Genomic DNA, 20,768 nt, shown 5'->3' with positions numbered 1-20,768 from the left:
TTACTGTTTGGCTTGGTGGTAGAATAGAATTAGAATTAGAATAGAATAACAGGGTTGGAAGGGACCTTGGAGGTCTTCTAGTCCAACCCCCTGCCTAGACAGGAAGCCCTACACCACCTCAGACAAGTGGATGTCCAACATCTTTTTAAAACTCCCAGTGTTGGAGCAGCCACAACTGCTGTAGGCAAGTTGTTCCACTGATTAATTGTTCTAACAGTCAGGAAATTTCTCCTTTGTTCTAAGTTGCTTCTCTCCTTGTTGAGTTTCCACCCGTTGCTTCTTGTCCTGCCCTCAGGTGCCTTGGAGAACAGCTTGATTCCCTCTTCTTTGGGGCAGCCCCTGAGATATTGGAACATTGCTATCATGTCTCCCCTAGTCCTTCTTTTCATCAGACTAGACATACCCAGTTCTTGCAACCGATCTTCATATGTTTTAGTTTGGTAATAATGCCTCAGATAGAAAGTCCATACAGAGAGTGGTAAGGACAGCCAAGGAGATTATAGGAAGTTCGCTTCCCATTATTCAGGATGCCGCTTATAAGCGCTATGTGCTTAGAGCTCAAAGCATTGTTAGAACCCCCTCCCCCCCACACTTTATGGTATGTTTCTGCTGCTCCCCTCTGGGAGGAGGTTTCAAAGTATTTCTAGCAGGACCTCCAGATTCTGTAACAGCTTTGTTCCCCGTGCCATCCCTCTGGTAAACTTGCAAGATTCATTTCTCTCGCCATGTACATGTATACATCCAAACTAGACTGTTGATTCTCCATGTCATATAATATACGTGGGTATGTGGCTTTATGCCTGCCTGCTTGCCTGCCTGTCATTTTTATGTAGTGTATATAGGAGGTGGTGACCCTTTTGAGAACTGTATGCAAATTTCATTTTAATGTCTGCCGATTAGTGTACATTTAAAGGGACAATAAAGTTAGTCTAAGCCTAAGTGCAGACCCCTGTGGTGAGGATGCCCTGGGCCTCCTCCCACTTTCATTGGCAGTCGGTGTCCTCTTGACTGGGTGGGGTGGCAGGTAAGCAGGGCCAGCTTCCCACCAGTGGCTTGGGGCATTTCCCGGGTCAGAGGTCCCACAGAGTCTTTTGCGAGTGAGGGCCAACCTTGTGGTGAAGGGAAAGCCTCTTGTTTTGTACCCCTCGGGATTACACTTAACAACAATGGCCTTTGTTTTTTGCTGTGTGTCTGTGTGCATGTCATTTCAACAAAATGGGTAATTGTTAGTGTTTACCCAGTTTTTAATTTTAAAGAAAAAAAATGACATTTACAGATATAGCAAAATACAGAACCCAAAGAGCACTGAAATAGGTCTGTGAAACAACAGTGGACACCAAGGCGTGTCCTCTCCCTCCCTGCCTCCCTCCCTCCCGTTTTTCATTCATTTATTCATGCTTTCATTTGATTTGTGTAGCCGGCCATTTCATATTTGTGACTTTGGATAGCTCACCTAATTAAAACCACCATGCTTGACAAAAATGACACCCCCCCAAAAAAACCCCCAAGATACTGATATCAGTTAAAATAAAAACAACTGATGCCATATTAGAACTGGGTTAAAGCCATAATGCATAAGAAGGGGCCAAGTGCATGTCATGGCTCAGTCAATATAACCATCCAGGAAGCTCCAAATTCTGACTGGATCCCTGGATGCAGCAGCAGCGACAGAGACGTCTTTTGGAAGGCAAGCAGGATGGGGGCCATTCTCTTCTCTAGGGGATGAGGTTTCAAGGGCAGTGATGCCCGGCAGAAAAGCCTCCACCAGAGAGAAAATATTATAAAAAGGTAAGTGAGAAATCAAAAATGCAGAAGATCACAGAAATTGCTTTGCATCAACAATTATTTGAGTTTCATAAACGGAATATGAACCACATTGAGATGCTAGCACAAAAATGCAAATGGGATCCTTGGCTGCTTTGTCAGAAATATCAGGTCAGGTTTGGGTGAAATCTTCATTTCTCTCTATTCTGCTTCCATTATGCCATGCCTAGACACCGCGTCAGTTTTCGGCACCTAGTTGAGGAAGCAGGCAGTGCGGGCCCTGGAAGCAAAATACAAGGAGTCCTTGAGTTACAAAAGTGAGTTTAAATTGGAATTTCTATTGCTAGGTGACTGTGTCACTTAGTGACGGCTGTCCCGGCTCACCCTATTGCCCTTGTTAACCCAATTCCACCAGAGGTTAGGAGAAGTCTGTGGGGAGACATGAAAGGTGTCTGAAGTTGTGTAGTTAGTGGAGGATGCGTTTCATTGCAGATACTAGTTTTAAATATGGGTGGATGAGTCTGGGCGGCCATTTGTCATGGATACTGTGATAATGGATATTTGTGCGAGACGAAAATCGATCTTGCTGCCCCTCCTTCTGCCCTGCTAAAAATCCTGACAACCCACCTGGTGCCCAGGAGAAGAATCAGATCCTGCCATGCCTTGTGAAAGGAAAGAACGGCTGGACGGGAGCCATCCAAATTTCTGGAGTATTGTTGTTCTGAAGGAGGGCGCCACGGTCGAGAAGGCGTCCCTCCTGAGCCTCGTCAGAGAGCCAGCCCTCCAGTGGAGAGAGGCAGCCTTGCAAGTGGCCCATGGACCCCATGTCCTGAAGGGCTTTACGGGTCATGGGCAGCCCCTGGCACGGCCTCCTGGAAGACAGGAGGGCTCTCCCAGCCACAGTCGCTCCTGACGTCTCTCCAGCTCCACCTCCAGTCAAAAAGACCACCTTTTAATGAAGAGTGATAAGTAGGATTTCATGACAGAACTAAGATGAAAAGGGGGGCTAAGGACGATATAGGGTTTCTTGCCTGAACAGGGGTTGGACTAGAAGATCTCCAAGGTCCTTTCTAGCTCTCTTATCTTGTTAGATGCGTTTTAAGTAAAGGGAGAATAAAAATGAGTGGTGCACTTGCCATTTAAGAAAGATGGATTCCACCCCGTTCCTGGGAAAGGGCCAGGAGGAGAGCAGTTCCCAACGTGGGAAGGGAAGAAAGGCATAGAGCTGCGGTGGCACAGTGCTCAGTATGCAGTACTGCAGGTTACTTCTGCTGGCTGCCGGCTGCCAGAAGTTTGGCAGTTCGAATCTTACCAGCTCAAGGTTGACTCAGCCTTCCATCCTAATATTTTTAGCACTGTTTGCCTGCTGTTTGCCTGGATTCGTGGAGGTCTGCTTGTGCTGACAAAGCGTTTCCTGGCTTGCCTTCCTCACCCGCTTCCCTTTCAAAGCGGCCTCAAGAGAAGCACCCTCCCGAGGCCACTCTCCCTTCTCTGTTTGGGAGCCACCGACCGTCCCGGCTCCCAGGCCTTTCCGGTCTGCTTGGAGGAGGCTGGATAGCTCCTCCATCCTTGCCAAGGGCTGCTCCTTCTTCCAGGGAAGGAATGTTCTCGCCTGCAGTAAATTGCTGTTCTTTTGCTCCAGCAGGACAGAGTTATCTATAGAAACACAGTGCATTTTATGAAATGGGGACATCTGAGCACTGGGTAAAAAATACATCACGTAATCAGTAGGTACGGCTTGCCATGGTGGCCAGAGTTGGCTCTGTTTGGGAACTGCCAGGGGGGAAGGCCTTGCCAGGGTGTCTGCAGAGGGCTTGGTTCCTCTGTGGTTTTTCCTTTTCATCTGTGGCTGCCTTAAATAGAACTGTTGGGCTGGGGTAATGAGGCCCGGTAGGTGAAGTCTAGCTGCCTAAAATATTCCCGTGGCACAGTTTCTGAAGAGAGGCTTCCTGTAGCCAGTCCCAAACTTAGCTGGTCACCTGCGGCTGACCTCGTTCCAGGCTTTGGCCTGAGGCAGGGGAAGCTCAAGCAGCAGTTTAGTGGTTTAGTCCCTCTTCCCTGCAGAGAGGGCTGCGGCCCCAGCCCTATCCAACTAAGCACTTCCCTCTGGGCTGCCCGCTGGCTCTGGTTGCACAGAAAGCTCAGTCTTTATAGTCGGTGCGCAAGTACTGAGGTAGCTGCACAGCTACCCAGAGAGGTTAGGCTCATTAGGGTGCAGCCAATGGTTTGCCCCAGGGGTACTGGGACAGGGTTAGGTGTTGTGCCTCCGAGGTTTGAACCAGGTCAGTCAGCAGGTGTAGGCTCGAGTGATGAAGAAGATCTGGCATTGAGATTCGAGCCTGCATTGCTGAGCGACGTTGAGAGGAGTCTGGGGAGGAGGAGGAGTTGAATCTGAGAGATGAGCCTGATTTATTAGAAGTTTCAGAGGCGTCTTCCTCTTCTGGAACTCCCTCCCTGATTGCACCTCAGGTGTTAACTGTTAATCAGGAAAGTGTGCCAGAGGCTTCAAGCGATGATGAAACTGCCGGATGCTGGCTTGATGCTAGGACTAGGAGAAGATTGAGACGGCAATCTCAATTAGAAAAGAGACGTCCAGCCAAGGATTAATTAAAAAGACTGACACGCCCCTTCAGGGGATATATAAGGAGCGTGTTAACGCCTCTCCCCCGCTTGAAGCAAAGTGTATTTTTGGTGCGAAAGAATTGCGTATGGCTGCGGCATTGTGAGTTATGGACAGTTCAGACTTGCCAGACGGATTCCAGGAAGACTGCCAAGGACTGTGAAAACAAGCAGTTAACTCTTTTGGGTCTGGTTTTGGTTTGCTTGAATATTTGAACTTTGGATTCTCACCTGTGGATACAGGTGAGACAGAACATTTTTGCTTCAAGCCCTACTCCATCTTATGACCAAGATGGACCAAACACAACTTAAGCAACTGGTGGAGCAACAGCAACAACAAATTGATTAACTTTTACAGCTTAACCAGGCCTTACAACAACAGGTAACTCAACTGGTTAATCATGTTGCACAGTTACAGACTCCTGTGGCTCCCCCAGCTCCCTCCCCTTAGGAAATGCCCGGTATCTGTGCTGGATAAATTCTCGGGACAGACTGATATGTTCTCGGCGTTTATGGGACAGTGCCAATTATTCATGTCCTTATGGCCTGAAGACTTTCCTGACGACCGGGCTAGGGTGGGGTTTGTTATTAGCCTCCTATCAGGTCCGGCTGCTAGATGGGCTACTCCTCTGCTGATACAGGATAGCCCTTTATTAAATGACTACCAGGGTTTCCAGCAGCAATTACGTGTCATGTTTGAGAATCCCATTAAAAGTCAAACTGTGGCCAGACGCTTGAAGGACATTCGTCAGGGGAAACGTCCTTTGCAAGAATTCATTGCGGAGTTTCGTCTGCTCTGCATGGACTCTACTTGGAATGAGTCAGCCCACATGGATGCCTTTCAGGAGGGCTTGGCTGACGACATCCAGGATGAGCTGGTGCATGTGGAGCGGGCTCTAACCCTGGATGCGTTGGTCATACAATGTCTACGTATTGACGCCCGGCTTCATCAATGCAAGAGCAAACAACCAGTTCCGGAACCACCCTCTCATGGCCGCAACCTCCAGTACAACCTGCGCCCTTGGTATCCCGCAATACTGTGACCAGGACCAAGGAGCCGATGGAGTTGGGTGCATTCCACCCGCGGTTGACGGCGCAGGAACGCTCGCGAAGGTTCCAGGGAGGTTTGTGCCTTTATTGTGGGGGGCCGGGACATTTTGCCAGTTCTTGTAAACAGAGGGGGACACGAAGACCAGTGCCAGAATCAAATCCTGGGCTGTCGAGAAAATGGGGTAGGCACGACCTCGGGGAAACCCTAGGTCGGGCACGTATCACATCACCACCCCAAGTGAACTCTGGTCCTCCCCGGCATTTACTTTTGGACACGCAGGTTTTCCTACAGTCCCGGAAGGAGGGGATTCCTGCGGTTGCATTGGTGGACTCAGGGGCTACTACTAGTTTTATGGACCGGGCCTTTGCAACGCACTTTGATGTCCCTTTGGTTGCTGTGGAACCACCCATCAAGGTGGATACTGTTGACGGGCGTGAGCTTAGGTCGGGGCCCATTCGCTTTGCTACCCAGCCGTTGCGTATGGTTATAGGGGACCACGAGGAGGCGATCAGCTTCTATATCACCTCGGACCTCCATCTCCCTTTGGTTCTCGGCGTGTCCTGGCTACGATTGCATGATCCTTTGGTGGCTTGGGCGCAGAACGCCATTTCGTTCCCAAGTCTCCAATGCGTGGATCATCTGAGACATATCTGCGCTGGCCAGGACATCGCCGCCCCCGCTGTTTCCATACCACCAGAGCTTTTGGACTACTCCAACGTTTTCAGCGAGAAGGAGGCGGACCAGTTACCACTGCATCGATCCCGTGGACCTTCTACCTGATGCCCCACTGCCCAAGGGTCGCCTATATTCCATGTCTGAGCCCGAATTGGCTGCTCTTTGGGATTTTCTGGATAAGAACTTGGCCCAGGGATTTATCAGACCATCCTCGCCTCCTCTTTCTGCTCCCGTCCTTTTTGTGAAAAAGAAGATGGGGAGTTACGTTTGTGCTGTGACTACCGCCGGTTGAACGCAATCACGGTGAGAAATAGTTATCCCTTGCCGCTCATTCCAGAGTTGATGGAGCGGTTGCGGGAGGCCACTATTTTCACCAAGCTCGATCTTCGAGGGGCCTACAACCTGGTGCGGATGCGCAAGGGGGACGAGTGGAAGACGGCGTTTGGCACCCGATACGAACACTTTGAATACACTGTAATGCTGTTTGGGTTGACCAACGCCCCCGCGGTTTTCCAGCATCTAATGAATGACATTTTACGGGACATGCTTGATCGGTTTGTGGTGGTGTACCTGGGTGACATTTTGATCTATTCCCGGTCCAGGGATAGCCACCTTCGCCAAGTCCGTCAGGTATTACAACATCTTCGGGAGCATAAACTCTATGTGAAGCTGGAGAAATGCCTCTTTTTCCAGACTTCCATAGAGTTCTTGGGGCATATCATCTCTCCCGAGGGCATTGCCATGGACCCGAGGAAAGTAGAGGCCTTGTGTAGTTGGGAACCCCCTTGTCAAGTAAAGGACGTGCAACGTCTCTTGGGGTTCGCTAATTACTACAGGACCTCCATCCCGGATTTTGCCAAGCTGACGGATCCCGTCACCCAGCTCCTTTGCAAGAAGGTTCCGTTCCAGTAGGGGCCCCCACAGCAACGGGCTTTTGAGGCTCTAAAGAAAGCCTTTGTTGCCGAACCTATATTGAGCCATCCTGATCCGAATTGTCCATTTGTGGTCGAGACAGATGCCTCCAACGTAGCTATTGGGGCGGTGTTGCTACAAGCCCCAACGGATAGCGCACCTCTTTTCCCATGCGCATATTATTCAAGGAAGCTCACAACTTCTGAGCGCAATTATACCATTTGGGAAAAGGAGTTGTTGGCCATCAAGGCTGCATTTGAGACCTGGCGACATCATCTGGAGGGGGCTCGGCACAAGGTGGAGGTTCGGACGGATCACCGTAACCTGGAACATTTGTCCACTGCCAAGAAGTTGAACCAACGACAGATCCGGTGGTTGTTGTTCTTCGCTAGGTTCAACTTTTCAGTCACATATGTTCCCAGTGGACAAAATCGGAGAGCAGATGCCCTATCTCGTAAACCCGAGTACCATAGTCCCGAGGACCCTCTTCCTCCACATACAGTCCTGCCACCGGAATCTTTGGCTGTTATTCAGGACTCGGTGGATTTGAGGGCTTGAGTAAGAGAGGTGCAGCGCGTAGATGCTGGTCACAGCAAAGAATGGGGAAATTGGACCTGACTCCCCATGGACTCTAGAGGAGGGGTTGCTATGGCATCGAGGACTATTGTACTACCCACCAGGACGCTTAGAGCCCTCATCATGACTCAATGTCATGACAATCCTGCTGCTGGCCATTTTGGCTTCTTTAAAACCCTTCACCTAGTCACACGGACTTTTTGGTGGCCTCGAGTCCGACATGACGTCTTTTCTTACGTCGCCTCTTGTATTACATGTCGACAAGCGAAGGCCGCGTCGGGTGCGCCTCCTGGACTCCTTCAACCACTGCCGACTCCGGGTAGACCATGGGGGGCAATCTCCATGGACTTTTTGACGCACTTGCCCTCATCATCGGGTTATACGACGGTACTCGTGGCGGTTGACATGCTCACCAAGATGGATCATTTTATCCCTTGTCGGAAGTTGCCATCGGCCCGCACTACTGCCCAGTTATTTCTGCAGCATGTTTTCTGCTTACATGGTCTGCCGGACAGGGTGGTTTCGGATCGCGGTGTCCAGTTTACCGCTCAGTTTTGGAAGAACCTCATGATGGCATTACAAGTGCAGGTGTGTTTGGCGTCGGCGCACCATCCGGAGACTGATGGCGGGACTGAAAAAGTGATTGGCATCCTCACCCAATATCTGAGATGTTTTGTCAACCATCGACAGAACGATTGGGTGACTTATCTCCCTTTGGCGGAGTTTGCCTTTAACAATTTGCAGCATACATCTACTCGCGTAACGCCGTTTTATGCGAACGTGGGCTACCATCCACGATTTTTCCTGTTGTCAATTATGGACTGCCCGGTCCCAGAAACGTGAGAATTTCTCGAGTTGCAGTCGGTTCACCGATTAGTGGCACAACAACTGGAACGGGGGAAGGAGGACTACAAACGGTTTGCGGATCGTTCACGTCGGGCGACGCCTCTGCTAGCTGTGGGTGACAAAGTGTGGTTATCCACAAGGCACCTTCGGGTCGATCGCCCGATTAAGAAGTTGGACCACCGCTTCATTGGTCCATTCCCTATTGAGGAGGTCATCAATCCCGTCGCATATTGACTCACCCTGCCCGCGCTCCATGCGCATTCATCCTGTCTTCCACCGTTCCCTTCTGGTTCCTGACTCCCCATCGTGTACACTCCGTTCTCCTGAAGGTACAGCTTCTCCATTGGTACCCAGCGATGAGACCGCCGCTGATGACACGGTTGTCAGCGTTCGGGATTGTCGTTGGCTGAAGGGGAGATTTCAATACTTTGTCGGGCGGCTGGTGAATGGATCGGAGGTTCTCTCTTGGGTGGATGCTTCCACGGTTTGTGCTCCGGACCTTATCCGGAGGTTCCATGAACACTTCCCATCGAAACTGCATCCGGCTCATCAGACTCGGGGGAAGGGCCCTGCGGTGAGGGATAGTGTTGTGCCTCCGAGGTTTGAACCAGGTCAGTCAGCAGGTGTAGGCTCGAGTGATGAAGAAGATCTGGCATTGAGATTCGAGCCTGCATTGCTGAGCGACGTTGAGAGGAGTCTGGGGGAGGAGGAGGAGTTGAATCTGAGAGATGAGCCTGATTTATTAGAAGTTTCAGAGGCGTCTTCCTCTTCTGGAACTCCCTCCCTGATTGCACCTCAGGTGTTAACTGTTAATCAGGAAAGTGTGCCAGAGGCTTCAAGCGATGATGAAACTGCCGGATGCTGGCTTGATGCTAGGACTAGGAGAAGATTGAGACGGCAATCTCAATTAGAAAAGAGACGTCCATGCCAAGGATTAATTAATGAGACTGATACGCCCCTTCAGGGGATATATAAGGAGCGTGCTAACGCCTCTCCCCGCTCGAAGCAAAGTGGATTTTTAGTGCTTTTTGGATTTGGAAGAATATGTTTGAAGCGGCCGTGTGATTTATGAACAATTCAGCTTTGCCAGACAGATTCCAGGAAGACTGCTAAGGACTGTGTAAACAGAGCAGTTAACTCTTTTGGGTCTGGTTTTGTTTTGATTATTTGAATATTTGAACTGTGGAACTATTATCACCCTGTGGATACAGGTGAGACATAACAGCAACAACAAATTGATTAACTTTTACAGCTTAACCAGGCCTTACAACAACAGGTAACTCAACTGGTTAATCATGTTGCTGATTACAGACTCCTGTGGCTCCCCCAGCTCCCTCCCCTTAGGAAATGCCCGGTATCTGTGCTGGATAAATTCTCGGGACAGACTGATATGTTCTCGGCGTTTATGGGACAGTGCCAATTATTCATGTCCTTATGGCCTGAAGACTTTCCTGACGACCGGGCTAGGGTGGGGTTTGTTATTAGCCTCCTATCAGGTCCGGCTGCTAGATGGGCTACTCCTCTGCTGATACAGGATAGCCCTTTATTAAATGACTACCAGGGTTTCCAGCAGCAATTACGTGTCATGTTTGAGAATCCCATTAAAAGTCAAACTGTGGCCAGACGCTTGAAGGACATTCGTCAGGGAAACGTCCTTTGCAAGAATTCATTGCGGAGTTTCGTCTGCTCTGCATGGACTCTACTTGGAATGAGTCAGCCCACATGGATGCCTTTCAGGAGGGCTTGGCTGGCGACATCCAGGATGAGCTGGTGCATGTGGAGCGGGCTCTAACCCTGGATGCGTTGGTCATACAATGTCTACGTATTGACGCCCGGCTTCATCAACGCAAGAGCAAACAACCAGTTCCGGAACCACCCTCTCATGGCGCAACCTCCAGTACAACCTGCGCCCTTGGTATCCCGCAATACTGTGACCAGGACCAAGGAGCCGATGGAGTTGGGTGCATTCCACCGCGGTTGACGGCGCAGGAACGCTCGCGAAGGTTCCAGGGAGGTTTGTGCCTTTATTGTGGGGGCCGGGACATTTGCCAGTTCTTGTAAACAGAGGGGACACGAAGACCAGTGCCAGAATCAAATCCTGGGCTGTCGAGAAAATGGGGTAGGCACGACCTCGGGGAAACCCTAGGTCGGGCACGTATCACATCACCACCCCAAGTGAACTCTGGTCCTCCCCGGCATTTACTTTTGGACACGCAGGTTTTCCTACAGTCCCGGAAGGAGGGGATTCCTGCGGTTGCATTGGTGGACTCAGGGGCTACTACTAGTTTTATGGACCGGGCCTTTGCAACGCACTTTGATGTCCCTTTGGTTGCTGTGGAACCACCCATCAAGATGGAAACTGTTGACGGGCGTGAGCTTAGGTCGGGGCCCATTCGCTTTGCTACCCAGCCGTTGCGTATGGTTATAGGGGACCACGAGGAGGCGATCAGCTTCTATATCACCTCGGACCTCCATCTCCCTTTGGTTCTTGGCATGTCCTGGCTACGATTGCATGATCCTTTGGTGGCTTGGCCGCAGAACGCCATTTCGTTCCCAAGTCTCCAGTGCGTGGATCATCTGAGACATATCTGCGCTGGCCAGGACATCGCCGCCCCCGCTGTTTCCATACCACCGGAGCTATCAGACTTCTCCGACGTTTTCAGCGAGAAGGAGGCGGATCAGTTACCACCGCATCGAGCCTATGACTGTCCCGTGGACCTTCTACCCGATGCCCCACTGCCCAAGGGTCGCCTATATTCCATGTCTGAGCCCGAATTGGCTGCTCTTCGGGATTTTCTGGATAAGAACTTGGCCCAGGGATTTATCAGACCATCCTCGCCTCCTCTTTCTGCTCCCGTCCTTTTTGTGAAAAAGAAGATGGGGAGTTACGTTTGTGCTGTGACTACCGCCGGTTGAACGCAATCACGGTGAGAAATAGTTATCCCTTGCCGCTCATTCCAGAGTTGATGGAGCGGTTGCGGGAGGCCACTATTTTCACCAAGCTCGATCTTCAAGGGGCCTACAACCTGGTGCGTATGCGCAAAGGGGACGAGTGGAAGACGGCGTTTGGCACCCGATACGAACACTTTGAATACACTGTAATGCTGTTTGGGTTGACCAACGCCCCCGCGGTTTTCCAGCATCTAATGAATGACATTTTACGGGACATGCTTGATCGGTTCGTGGTGGTGTACCTGGACGACATTTTGATCTATTCCCGGTCCAGGGATAGCCACCTTCGCCAAGTCCGTCAGGTATTACAACGTCTTCGGGAGCATAAACTCTATGCGAAACTGGAGAAATGCCTCTTTTTCCAAACTTCCATAGAGTTCTTGGGGCATATCATCTCTCCCGAGGGCATTGCCATGGACCCGAGGAAAGTAGAGGCCTTGTGTAGTTGGGAACCCCCTCGTCGAGTAAAGGACGTGCAACGTCTCTTGGGGTTCGCTAATTACTACAGGACCTTCATCCCGGATTTTGCCAAGCTGATGGATCCCATCACCCAGCTCCTTCGCAAGAAGGTCCCGTTCCAGTGGGGGCCCCCGCAGCAACAGGCTTTTGAGGCTCTAAAGAAAGCCTTCGTTGCCAAACCTATATTGAGGCATCCTGATCCGAATCGTCCATTTGTGGTCGAGACAGATGCCTCCAACGTAGCTATTGGGGCGGTGTTGCTACAAGCCCCAACGGAGGACGCACCTCTTTTCCCGTGCGCATATTATTCAAGGAAGCTCACAACTTCTGAGCGCAATTATACCATTTGGGAAAAGGAGTTGCTGGCCATCAAGGCTGCGTTCGAGACCTGGCGACATCATCTGGAGGGGGCTCGGCACAAGGTGGAGGTTCGGACGGATCACTGTAACCTGGAACATTTGTCCACTGCCAAGAAGTTGAACCAACAACAGATCCGGTGGTCGTTGTTCTTGGCTAGGTTCAACTTTTCAGTCACATACGTTCCCAGTGGACAAAATCGGAGAGCAGATGCCCTATCTCGTAAACCCGAGTACCATAGTCCCGAGGACCCTCTTCCTCCACGTACGGTCCTGCCACCGGAATCTTTGGCTGTTATTCAGGACCCGATGGATTTGAGGGCTCGAGTAAGAGAGGCGCAGCGCGTAGACGCTTGGTCACAGCAAAGAATGGGGGAAATTGGTCCTGACTACCCATGGACTCTAGAGGAGTCCCCATGGACTCTTGCTACGGCATCGAGGACTATTGTACGTACCCACCAGGACGCTTAGAGCCCTCATCATGACTCAATGTCATGACAATCCTGCTGCTGGCCATTTTGGCTTCTTTAAAACCCTTCACCTAGTCACACGGACTTTTTGGTGGCCTCAAGTCCGACATGACGTCTTTTGTTACGTCGCCTCTTGTATTACATGTCGACAAGCGAAGGCCGCGACGTTGAGAGGAGTCTGGGGAGGAGGAGGAGTTGAATCTGAGAGATGAGCCTGATTTATTAGAAGTTTCAGAGGCGTCTTCCTCTTCTGGAACTCCCTCCTTGATTGCACCTCAGGTGTTAACTGTTAATCAGGAAAGTGTGCCAGAGGCTTCAAGCGATGATGAAACTGCCGGATGCTGGCTTGATGCTAGGACTAGGAGAAGATTGAGACGGCAATCTCAATTAGAAAAGAGACGTCCAGCCAAGGATTAATTAAAGAGACTGACACGCCCCTTCAGGGGATATATAAGGAGCGTGTTAACGCCTCTCCCCCGCTTGAAGCAAAGTGTATTTTTGGTGCGAAAGAATTGCGTATGGCTGCGGCATTGTGAGTTATGGACAGTTCAGACTTGCCAGACGGATTCCAGGAAGACTGCCAAGGACTGTGAAAACAAGCAGTTAACTCTTTTGGGTCTGGTTTTGGTTTGCTTGAATATTTGAACTTTGGATTCTCACCTGTGGATACAGGTGAGACAGAACAGTTAGGGTTATAAAATTTGGGGTTAACAGAGATCAGAGACCAACAACCTGCTGCCGCAGTTAGATACAGGTTTACTTTCCGCCAATATATGGTGAGTAGTTTGGCTATTCCTTATGCACAATTTATAACTGTAAATATTTTGTTAAATTTCAAATGCTGAGAACGTAGCACAACTAAGTACCCAGATCAAGGGATTAGCCATTTTTAGCCTATAAGGAGTGTAGATGCAGTTCCCTCCTCCAGATGAGGTAATGGGCCTGTTACAGGGGTTGCCACTTCACCCTGGTCCTATGAACTTCATAGAGAGAGGGAGCTCAGCAGGCCTTGTCGAGATGGTCGGACCGGACAGGTCAGATTTGGCAAGGCAGGGCCCGGGAGATGCCAGGCCTGTGCTGAGGGCCCTTTAAGCAACAACCAGTACTTTGAACTGGATTCAAAAGCTGATGCAACAACCTCAAATTTGGCTTTGCTCCAACAGTGGGCTCGTCCCTCCAGCCATCTGGCTGTGGTATTCTGGGCTCATTGAATCTTTTGGGTTATCGCTAAAGGCTGCCCCAGGCAAAGCCCGTTGCACGAAACCAAGTAGGTGATCCAGGGGTGAGTGTTGCCGTTGAACACATCCTCGTCCAGATTTCAATAGATCAGGCAAATGAAACTCAAAACTGCTTCAGCAGAGCTAAATCAATGAGAGGCCCCTTTTGTTCCTATTTCATAATCAAATTTTGTTACTGTACTTTGAGCACATAATATGAAGAAAATCACTACTACTAAAATAATCACAACTATGCCCACATCCCAGTGTTTTCTAGATGTATCTTGCAATGTTGAACTTCTTCCCAGAAATGATTCCTGTAAGGCAGGGGTCCCCAACTCCTGGACCGCAGTCTATTCGGAAACAGGCTGCACAAGGTGGCGGGTGAGCACGTGCACAGGTTCACTTGTGCAAGTGGCGGGCGCTTGCTGCTCCAAATGCCATTCACACAAAACCATTCCCTCTGTTCCCCCTAGCCCTGCCCTCCACCCACCCCCAGGCTGCCAAGCTGGAAGAGTTGGGGGCCCCTGCTGTAAGGCACAGTAAAACCATATAATAAGCCACATGGGTTTTGGCTCAAGGATTTTAAAAAGTAGTCAATTTTATAATTGGTTATTTAAAAAACAACAACAACAACCCTGCTTCAACCTTTTCTGAAAAGATTTAAGCCACGCAGATAAAATCTTTGATATGTGAAATTGCAGAGTGGAAAGTATTTTTGAGGATGTTCCCATTATTAAAACATCCTTGCCCCTCAGCTTGTTTGCTTCTTTTGGAGATACATGGCTGGAAATAAAGGGAGGCAACTTGGATTTTATTGTTTGTGTTGTTTTAAGTGACCAGTAATGATGGAATGCATTGTTAACTTAGCTATGCCAGTCAATTACGTTTTTCATTCAGGTTTTTTTAATATATATAAAAGTTTTTAATTTTTTTAAATTTTACACATCTCTTCACGTGAGCAATATAATTCCAGATTATAACACTTGTACATAGTAATACTTTCATTTCCATTAATCTTATATAATAACATCTCATATCATTATCCATTTCACTCATCTTTAAATAAATTTGCATTTCATATTTCAGTTCATTAATTCAATATTGCTTGCACTGGCACGAAGCCGAAAGCACCAGCCTGAGGATGGTGAGTGGGACCTCGCCGAAACGTCGCCAAGATACTTACACGGAAAAAGACCCGAACACACCTAGACCTACATATATATGTGTGTGTGTGTGCGTGTGTGTGTGTGTGTATGGTATTCAGCTTTGTTCAGGTATTTTCCCACGTCGTTATAGTTGTGCTTTTAAAGTTGTAGCAACGTTTCGGCAGAATCTCATCTGCCATCATCAGGCTTCTGTATAGAGTTCATCTGTGAGTCAGGCTTTCACAGCCTGTATAGTTGTACAATCCTAGAATATTTCCCAGCAAGTTTTAGACTAAATACCAATATACATTCCCATGCGGTATCCCCCTTATAGAATCCCTAACCCTCATCTCTATTTTTTTCGGCTTTATTATTTCTTTTAATTTTAGCCAGCTTTTCCTTTTCTAATTTTCCCCGGTCTTTCTTCTTTTTTCCTTCTGGTATTATTTTTATTCCCCTCTGCCTGTCAGCCATGTTATCCCCCACCCTTTCCAGTTCTTTTTTGGGGGGTTACTTCTTATATAATTATTTCTTCTTCTTAGTCTTGGGAGCCTTACCTCTTTTATTTGTTGTCTCTGGTGTCAATGCCTGTATTTTAAATCCTTTTATATCCTTTGGCAGTAGTCCTTGCTCTCCATATTCATCTGGGCTGTTGTTTCCCTCTTCCGACTCGTCATCTCTGAGCTTTCTTTGTTCTTCTGCAAGCTGCAACGCCATTACTTTACTAATCATTGTGTCCAGCAATTTCATTCTTTCTTTTAACATACCTCTCACAGTTTGCAGCTCCAACTTAAATTCATTGCTTATTTATTCCATTTCTTTATTAAAGATCAAATTTTTCTATTATAGTCCTTGCCAAAAGTTTCCGTTTCTCTCACTTTCTCTTTCTTCTGTTTTCTTGTCACAGTCAATCTCCAGCAATCCCAAAATATTGTATTCCTTTATATTTTACTATAGTCCCCTCTTTAAAAAAAAACTTCTGGTTTTTTTTGTTGTATTATTAATCTTTTATTCCATCTCTTCTCTCTTTCAAATATTTATGCAACCAGTAATTTTCCTTAAAAACATAAAAGAGGAAAATCTTTAACCATTAGGTGGTGCTCTATATCACTTTCTTTTCAAAGTTTTTTTAAATTCTCTTTTCTGTAGTATTAATGTTAATTTTTATCCATTCCAAATAAGTCCAGCATTTTATCCAATGCCTAATTAATGTCCAATTCTGTATATTAGTTCAAATTTAATCTCTGATATCATATAATTCTTTTATTTCCGGTTTTTCCTTTACCTTATATTTTCCTCTTATTCTCCGTTCACTGATAGCATTCTTCCAAGTGAGGACTCTTTCTTTCTGCTTTTCGGGTTTTTTTTAAAAAATTTTTTAAAGTCTTTTATCCAGTTACACGCCACTCAGCACTTCTACTCTCCAGCACAAATAGGTCCCGGCAGCTTCCCGTCTTCAAGGCAGCCATTAAATTGACACTTCTCCCTGTCTTCTAGGGGAGTAAGTACCAAGCCAGGGAGGGGAGATGTGGCTCCTCTCAACCCAGCTGGTGGTCTCCCCCTCTTCCCCCACCCCTACAAGGTGGGTCAGATGGTTACGGTCCCTCGGGGACCCTTCCAACAGGGCAAGCATGGATCAAAGTCATGCACGATCGCGGTCTCTGGTCTGTCTTCGATGGAAATGCCACCGGAAGTCCGTTTTTCATTCAGTTTTTAAAGATTTTCTAGAACCACTAGCTTGTATTGTAAAACCTATAGAAAATGTCAAGTGATTGTGATGCCCTCATTCTTCACTGTAGCATCTTGTGGGTTCTTCTTGTATTCATGCAAACACCCTTGGTGCTGAGCTTTGCTGATGAGTAAACTTGCGGAGACCTTCATAAGGCATCATTGTGCTCATAGGAAAATGAGGGGCGGCTGATATGAAGTTGGGCAAACAGGAAGTTTTAGAGTAGCCTGAGGGGTTAATGCCCAGGAAATGGTAATTAATGATTCCAACATTGCAAAGAGAGGGAGGGAGGGAGAGAGAGAGATGGAGAGAAAGAGAGAGCGAGGGGAGATCAGAGATACTGTGCCATTGGCGTACCAGAGAGTCACCAGATGGATCCGGGCCAGCTGCCAGTTTATCTAATGAGGAGAGGTGGAAAATTTTGCTTCGTCTTCACCGTAGATAAGAACAGGGCTAGCATTTGACATTTAGAGAGGTACGTGCATATTAAGCTAAGATAGGGACACAACTGAATGAGAATTTAGGGTCTTCTTTGAAGATTGACAGTCAGCATCATAAATCCTTAAACGAATTTTTCTAAACCAGAATCTCTAGTCCAGAGATGAGCTTGTAAGCCAACTTCCTGTGCCTTCATCCCATCAACCAGGAAGTACATGTGGTATATGGGACTGTCAAGAACTTATGGGTAGAATGGAGGAGAATGGCTGGTTCATAAGGGTCCAAGTTAGACCTGTTTAATTTTAGCACAGCTACCATCATTGTATTTCAGACAGGCCCCGTTTGAGAAGGCAAAGCATCAAGTTAAAAGGGGAAGTTAGTCTATGAAGTTGTTCTTGCTGAATACAGGGCATATTAGGGGAGCCTTAAAATGTCACTTGGGATATTGAAGAATCTGTGCACTGTAAAAATGAATGAGGCCACCTTATAGATTCACGCTGGAGCAATCAAAAGGGAAATGGGAAGAGGTTGGTTTTTCTACCCATGAGGCGAGTGGAGGGAAGAGGGGAAAGGAGGCCAAGGACAGAGCTGCCTGATGCCCTTTTGCCCTCGTTCCTTCTCGGCTGTCACCGCTGTGACCTTCTGACTCGGAGGGAGAGTCCCAGTCTGGGTCTGTTTGCTGATGCTCAAGCTGTAGTCAGATCGTTTGCCATTCATTGGGTTGAGCTTTCCCGTTGATTACACCTGCAGAGAGGAGGGGGCTTGGATGCCATCTGCCAAGGACCTTCCTGCATTGGAGGGTGCCAGGTGGTGGTGGTGGGCTTCTCGGCCTTAGGAAATAGTCTCCCTCTCGACATTGGTCATGGACTTTCTCAACTGTGCTAATATCAGATACATAATGTGGGTTCCAGACTGATGAGCTGTATTCGAGTATTGGTCTAGCAAATGTTTTGTATGCTCTAGTTAGTAGTGTGATATTATCGGATTAAATTAAATTAAACAAATATGTAACAATAGTGACCTCCAACTTTTTTCAAATAATACAAATAATAGCAATAGCCCTTAGACGTGTATGATGCTCCACAGTGCTTTTATAGCGCTCTCTGAGCCTCTGGCCCTCAACCACCTGGGTGTCCTCGCTTTACTAACCTCGGAAGGAGGGAATGACTGCAGTTAAATTAGTAACAGGGTTGCTAAGGTGGACCTGGCTTTCCAATGACTTTGCTTGTCAGAAGGTCGCCAAAGGGATCGCAGGATCTGGACACTGCAACCATCAGGCGCCTGTATTTTGATCACGGGAGCATGGGGGATGATGCAATGGTTGTGTGAAAAACATCCACAAGTCGCCTTTTTCAATGCTGTTGTCACTCGATTAGCTGTTCTAAGTCAAGGACTACCTGTAGTGACTAAATCTGGGACTTTTATAATTTGAGGTCTTATGTTTATACTTCCTCTTGTCAAATCAGATTAAGGTATGATTTTTTCAATCTCATCTAGGCAGGAGGAGTTGCTAGTGTGCGCTCCACCCCGCTCCACAAGGCCAGGGAATTCAGGAAGGCTGCCGGAGCAGGAGCTAAAATGTCTGGTTTCCTTTCTAGGCAGCAGAGATGGCCAGGGCCAAATACTCCAGCGGTTTCCAGAAAAGGACTGGGAGGACAACCCTTTCCCCCAGGGGATCGAACTGGTGAGTAGGCTGCTGCCTAGGAACAAGGGAAGAGCAAAGGACATTGGGATGTAGAGCAACTCCCAGAGTTTTATTTATTTATGTAGTTATTTATGCATTTATTTGGGGTTGTCTGCTTTTATTTAGATCTGGATCACTATTCCTTTCACTCCAGTAGGCAATACAGTATCAACAGAAGCCGATATAGTCCCTAAACACCTTCACAGCAGTGCTAAGCATATGGTTCAAATCAGAAAGAATATGAAGCTATATAAAGTGACATCAACCCAGCCAGGCTTCATTGACTTCAGGTCTGGGCAAACCACCGAGTTTCCCATTACTTTCTGGAAGGCCAGCATCTTCAGGCCCATCTTCTCTCTGACCCTCTAGCCAGGTATTCTAGAGGACAGGTGTTAGAGGACAGGTGTCACAACAGAAAAGGCATGTTTCCTGGGTCCCGCAAAATGCCATTTTTAAAAAACCGATGGGATCCATAGCATACACCGCTGCTGCCAGGTCCAATAGGGCAGGTAGAGACTCCTGGAGAAGGGCGGTCACTCATGTTAAGGGCCCATTCCTCCTTCCTTCCAGGTCAGATCTTTCTTTAACAAACTTTCACCCCCTCCTTCTTGTCCTGTCCTCAGGTGCTTTGAGAAATAAGTCAGTCCCCTCTTCTCTGTGGCTGCCCCTCCAGGCTCCAGGAGAGCCCCCAGATAGCATACCATTTCTGTCTGAGGAAGTGCAACTCCACCCCAAACTAAAGATGGAGCATCTCCAGAACCGGGGGTGGGGTGGGGTGGAGGGAGAGAGACTGTAAAATCTCCCATTCCGTCCTGTTCTGGTTCAGGTGAACCTTGTTTCTCCTCACCCAGACCGCTGCAGACATCAGGACATGGCTTAGTCAGCCCAAGAGAGAGATAGGCAACAAGGTGAACCTATTGGGCCTGAGGAAGTGGACTGGGCCCTCGGGACTGCGAGTTGGCTGCCTGCCCCTCCTGGCTAACTCTAACTGCCATGTATGTGCAGGTGTTGTTCCTTCGTCTCCTAAGAAGGCCTTGGTTCTCCCCCCCAGGACAGCGCTGGATCCACCATATTGGGCAATTTCCATCCAGTGCCTTCACTTACCCCCCCCTTTATGAACAGGTGGGCCCCTTTTAGGATTCAGGCTTGGGCATAGGATGGAAACGAGATTGGTTGTACCTTTGGATGGTTTCTGGCAAGAGTGGGGTGAGGGTTATAGCAATCGGAATGGCGCTTAGACGTATATACTGTGCAAAGTGCTTTATCGCATTCTCTGGGTGGTTTACAGTGTCTGCATTATTTGCCCCAACAATCTGGGTCCTCATTTTACCGACCTCGGAAGGATAGAAGGCTGAGTCAACCTTGAGCCCCGTCAGGACTGAACTGCAAGCCGTGGGCAGAGTTTTCCTGCAATCCTCTGTTCTAGCTACTGCACCATCATGGCTCCATTCTTGGCCTGCTTGACCTTTCAGAGGCCTTTGGCACCATCAGCCATGGTCTCCTTCTGGACTAGCTCTGCGGATTGGGCTGCAATCCCCTCTTTGGGGTCAATGCCAATCAGTGACGATTGGCAGGGAGAGGCCCCATGCTCAAGGCTTTCCTTGCCAAAGGAAGGATCCCCTCTCTGTGGTCAGGCGGGAGGCCCCAGGGTGGGGAAGGAGGGATCCTGGCTCTCCTTGGCTTTCAGAGGCAGGACTGGGGCCTGTCCTAATGGTGAGGTCTCCTCCTGCAGTTTTGCCAGCCAAGCGGATGGCAGCTTTTCAGGGAGAGAAACCCTCCCACGTTCTTCATTGCTGTCCTGACTGACATCAACTCGGAGCGCCATTACTGTGCCTGCTTCACCTTTTGGGAGGCCATTGAAAGCATCCAGGT

At 48.5% G+C, this 20,768-nt stretch overlaps 1 protein-coding gene across 1 annotated transcript in view; it reads left to right on the top strand.

Annotated features, from left to right (window-relative positions):
• SBF1 (SET binding factor 1) overlaps positions 1-20,768 on the top strand; it is a 57,321-nt gene that overhangs the window by 9,725 nt on the left and 26,828 nt on the right. Inside the window, 2 exon segments of the mRNA XM_087969052.1 lie at positions 18,811-18,896; positions 20,629-20,766. Of these exon segments, the coding sequence (XP_087825178.1) occupies positions 18,811-18,896; positions 20,629-20,766 (224 nt within the window).

Source organism: Notechis scutatus, chromosome 6 (genome assembly GCF_049901735.1).
Source record: "Notechis scutatus isolate UNSWTSFEM ecotype Mainland chromosome 6, rNotScu1.2, whole genome shotgun sequence".
Taxonomy (NCBI): Eukaryota; Metazoa; Chordata; class Lepidosauria; order Squamata; family Elapidae; genus Notechis; species Notechis scutatus.
Note: the sequence above shows the minus strand (reverse complement) of the source record. Positions and strands in the feature narration are given on the sequence as shown.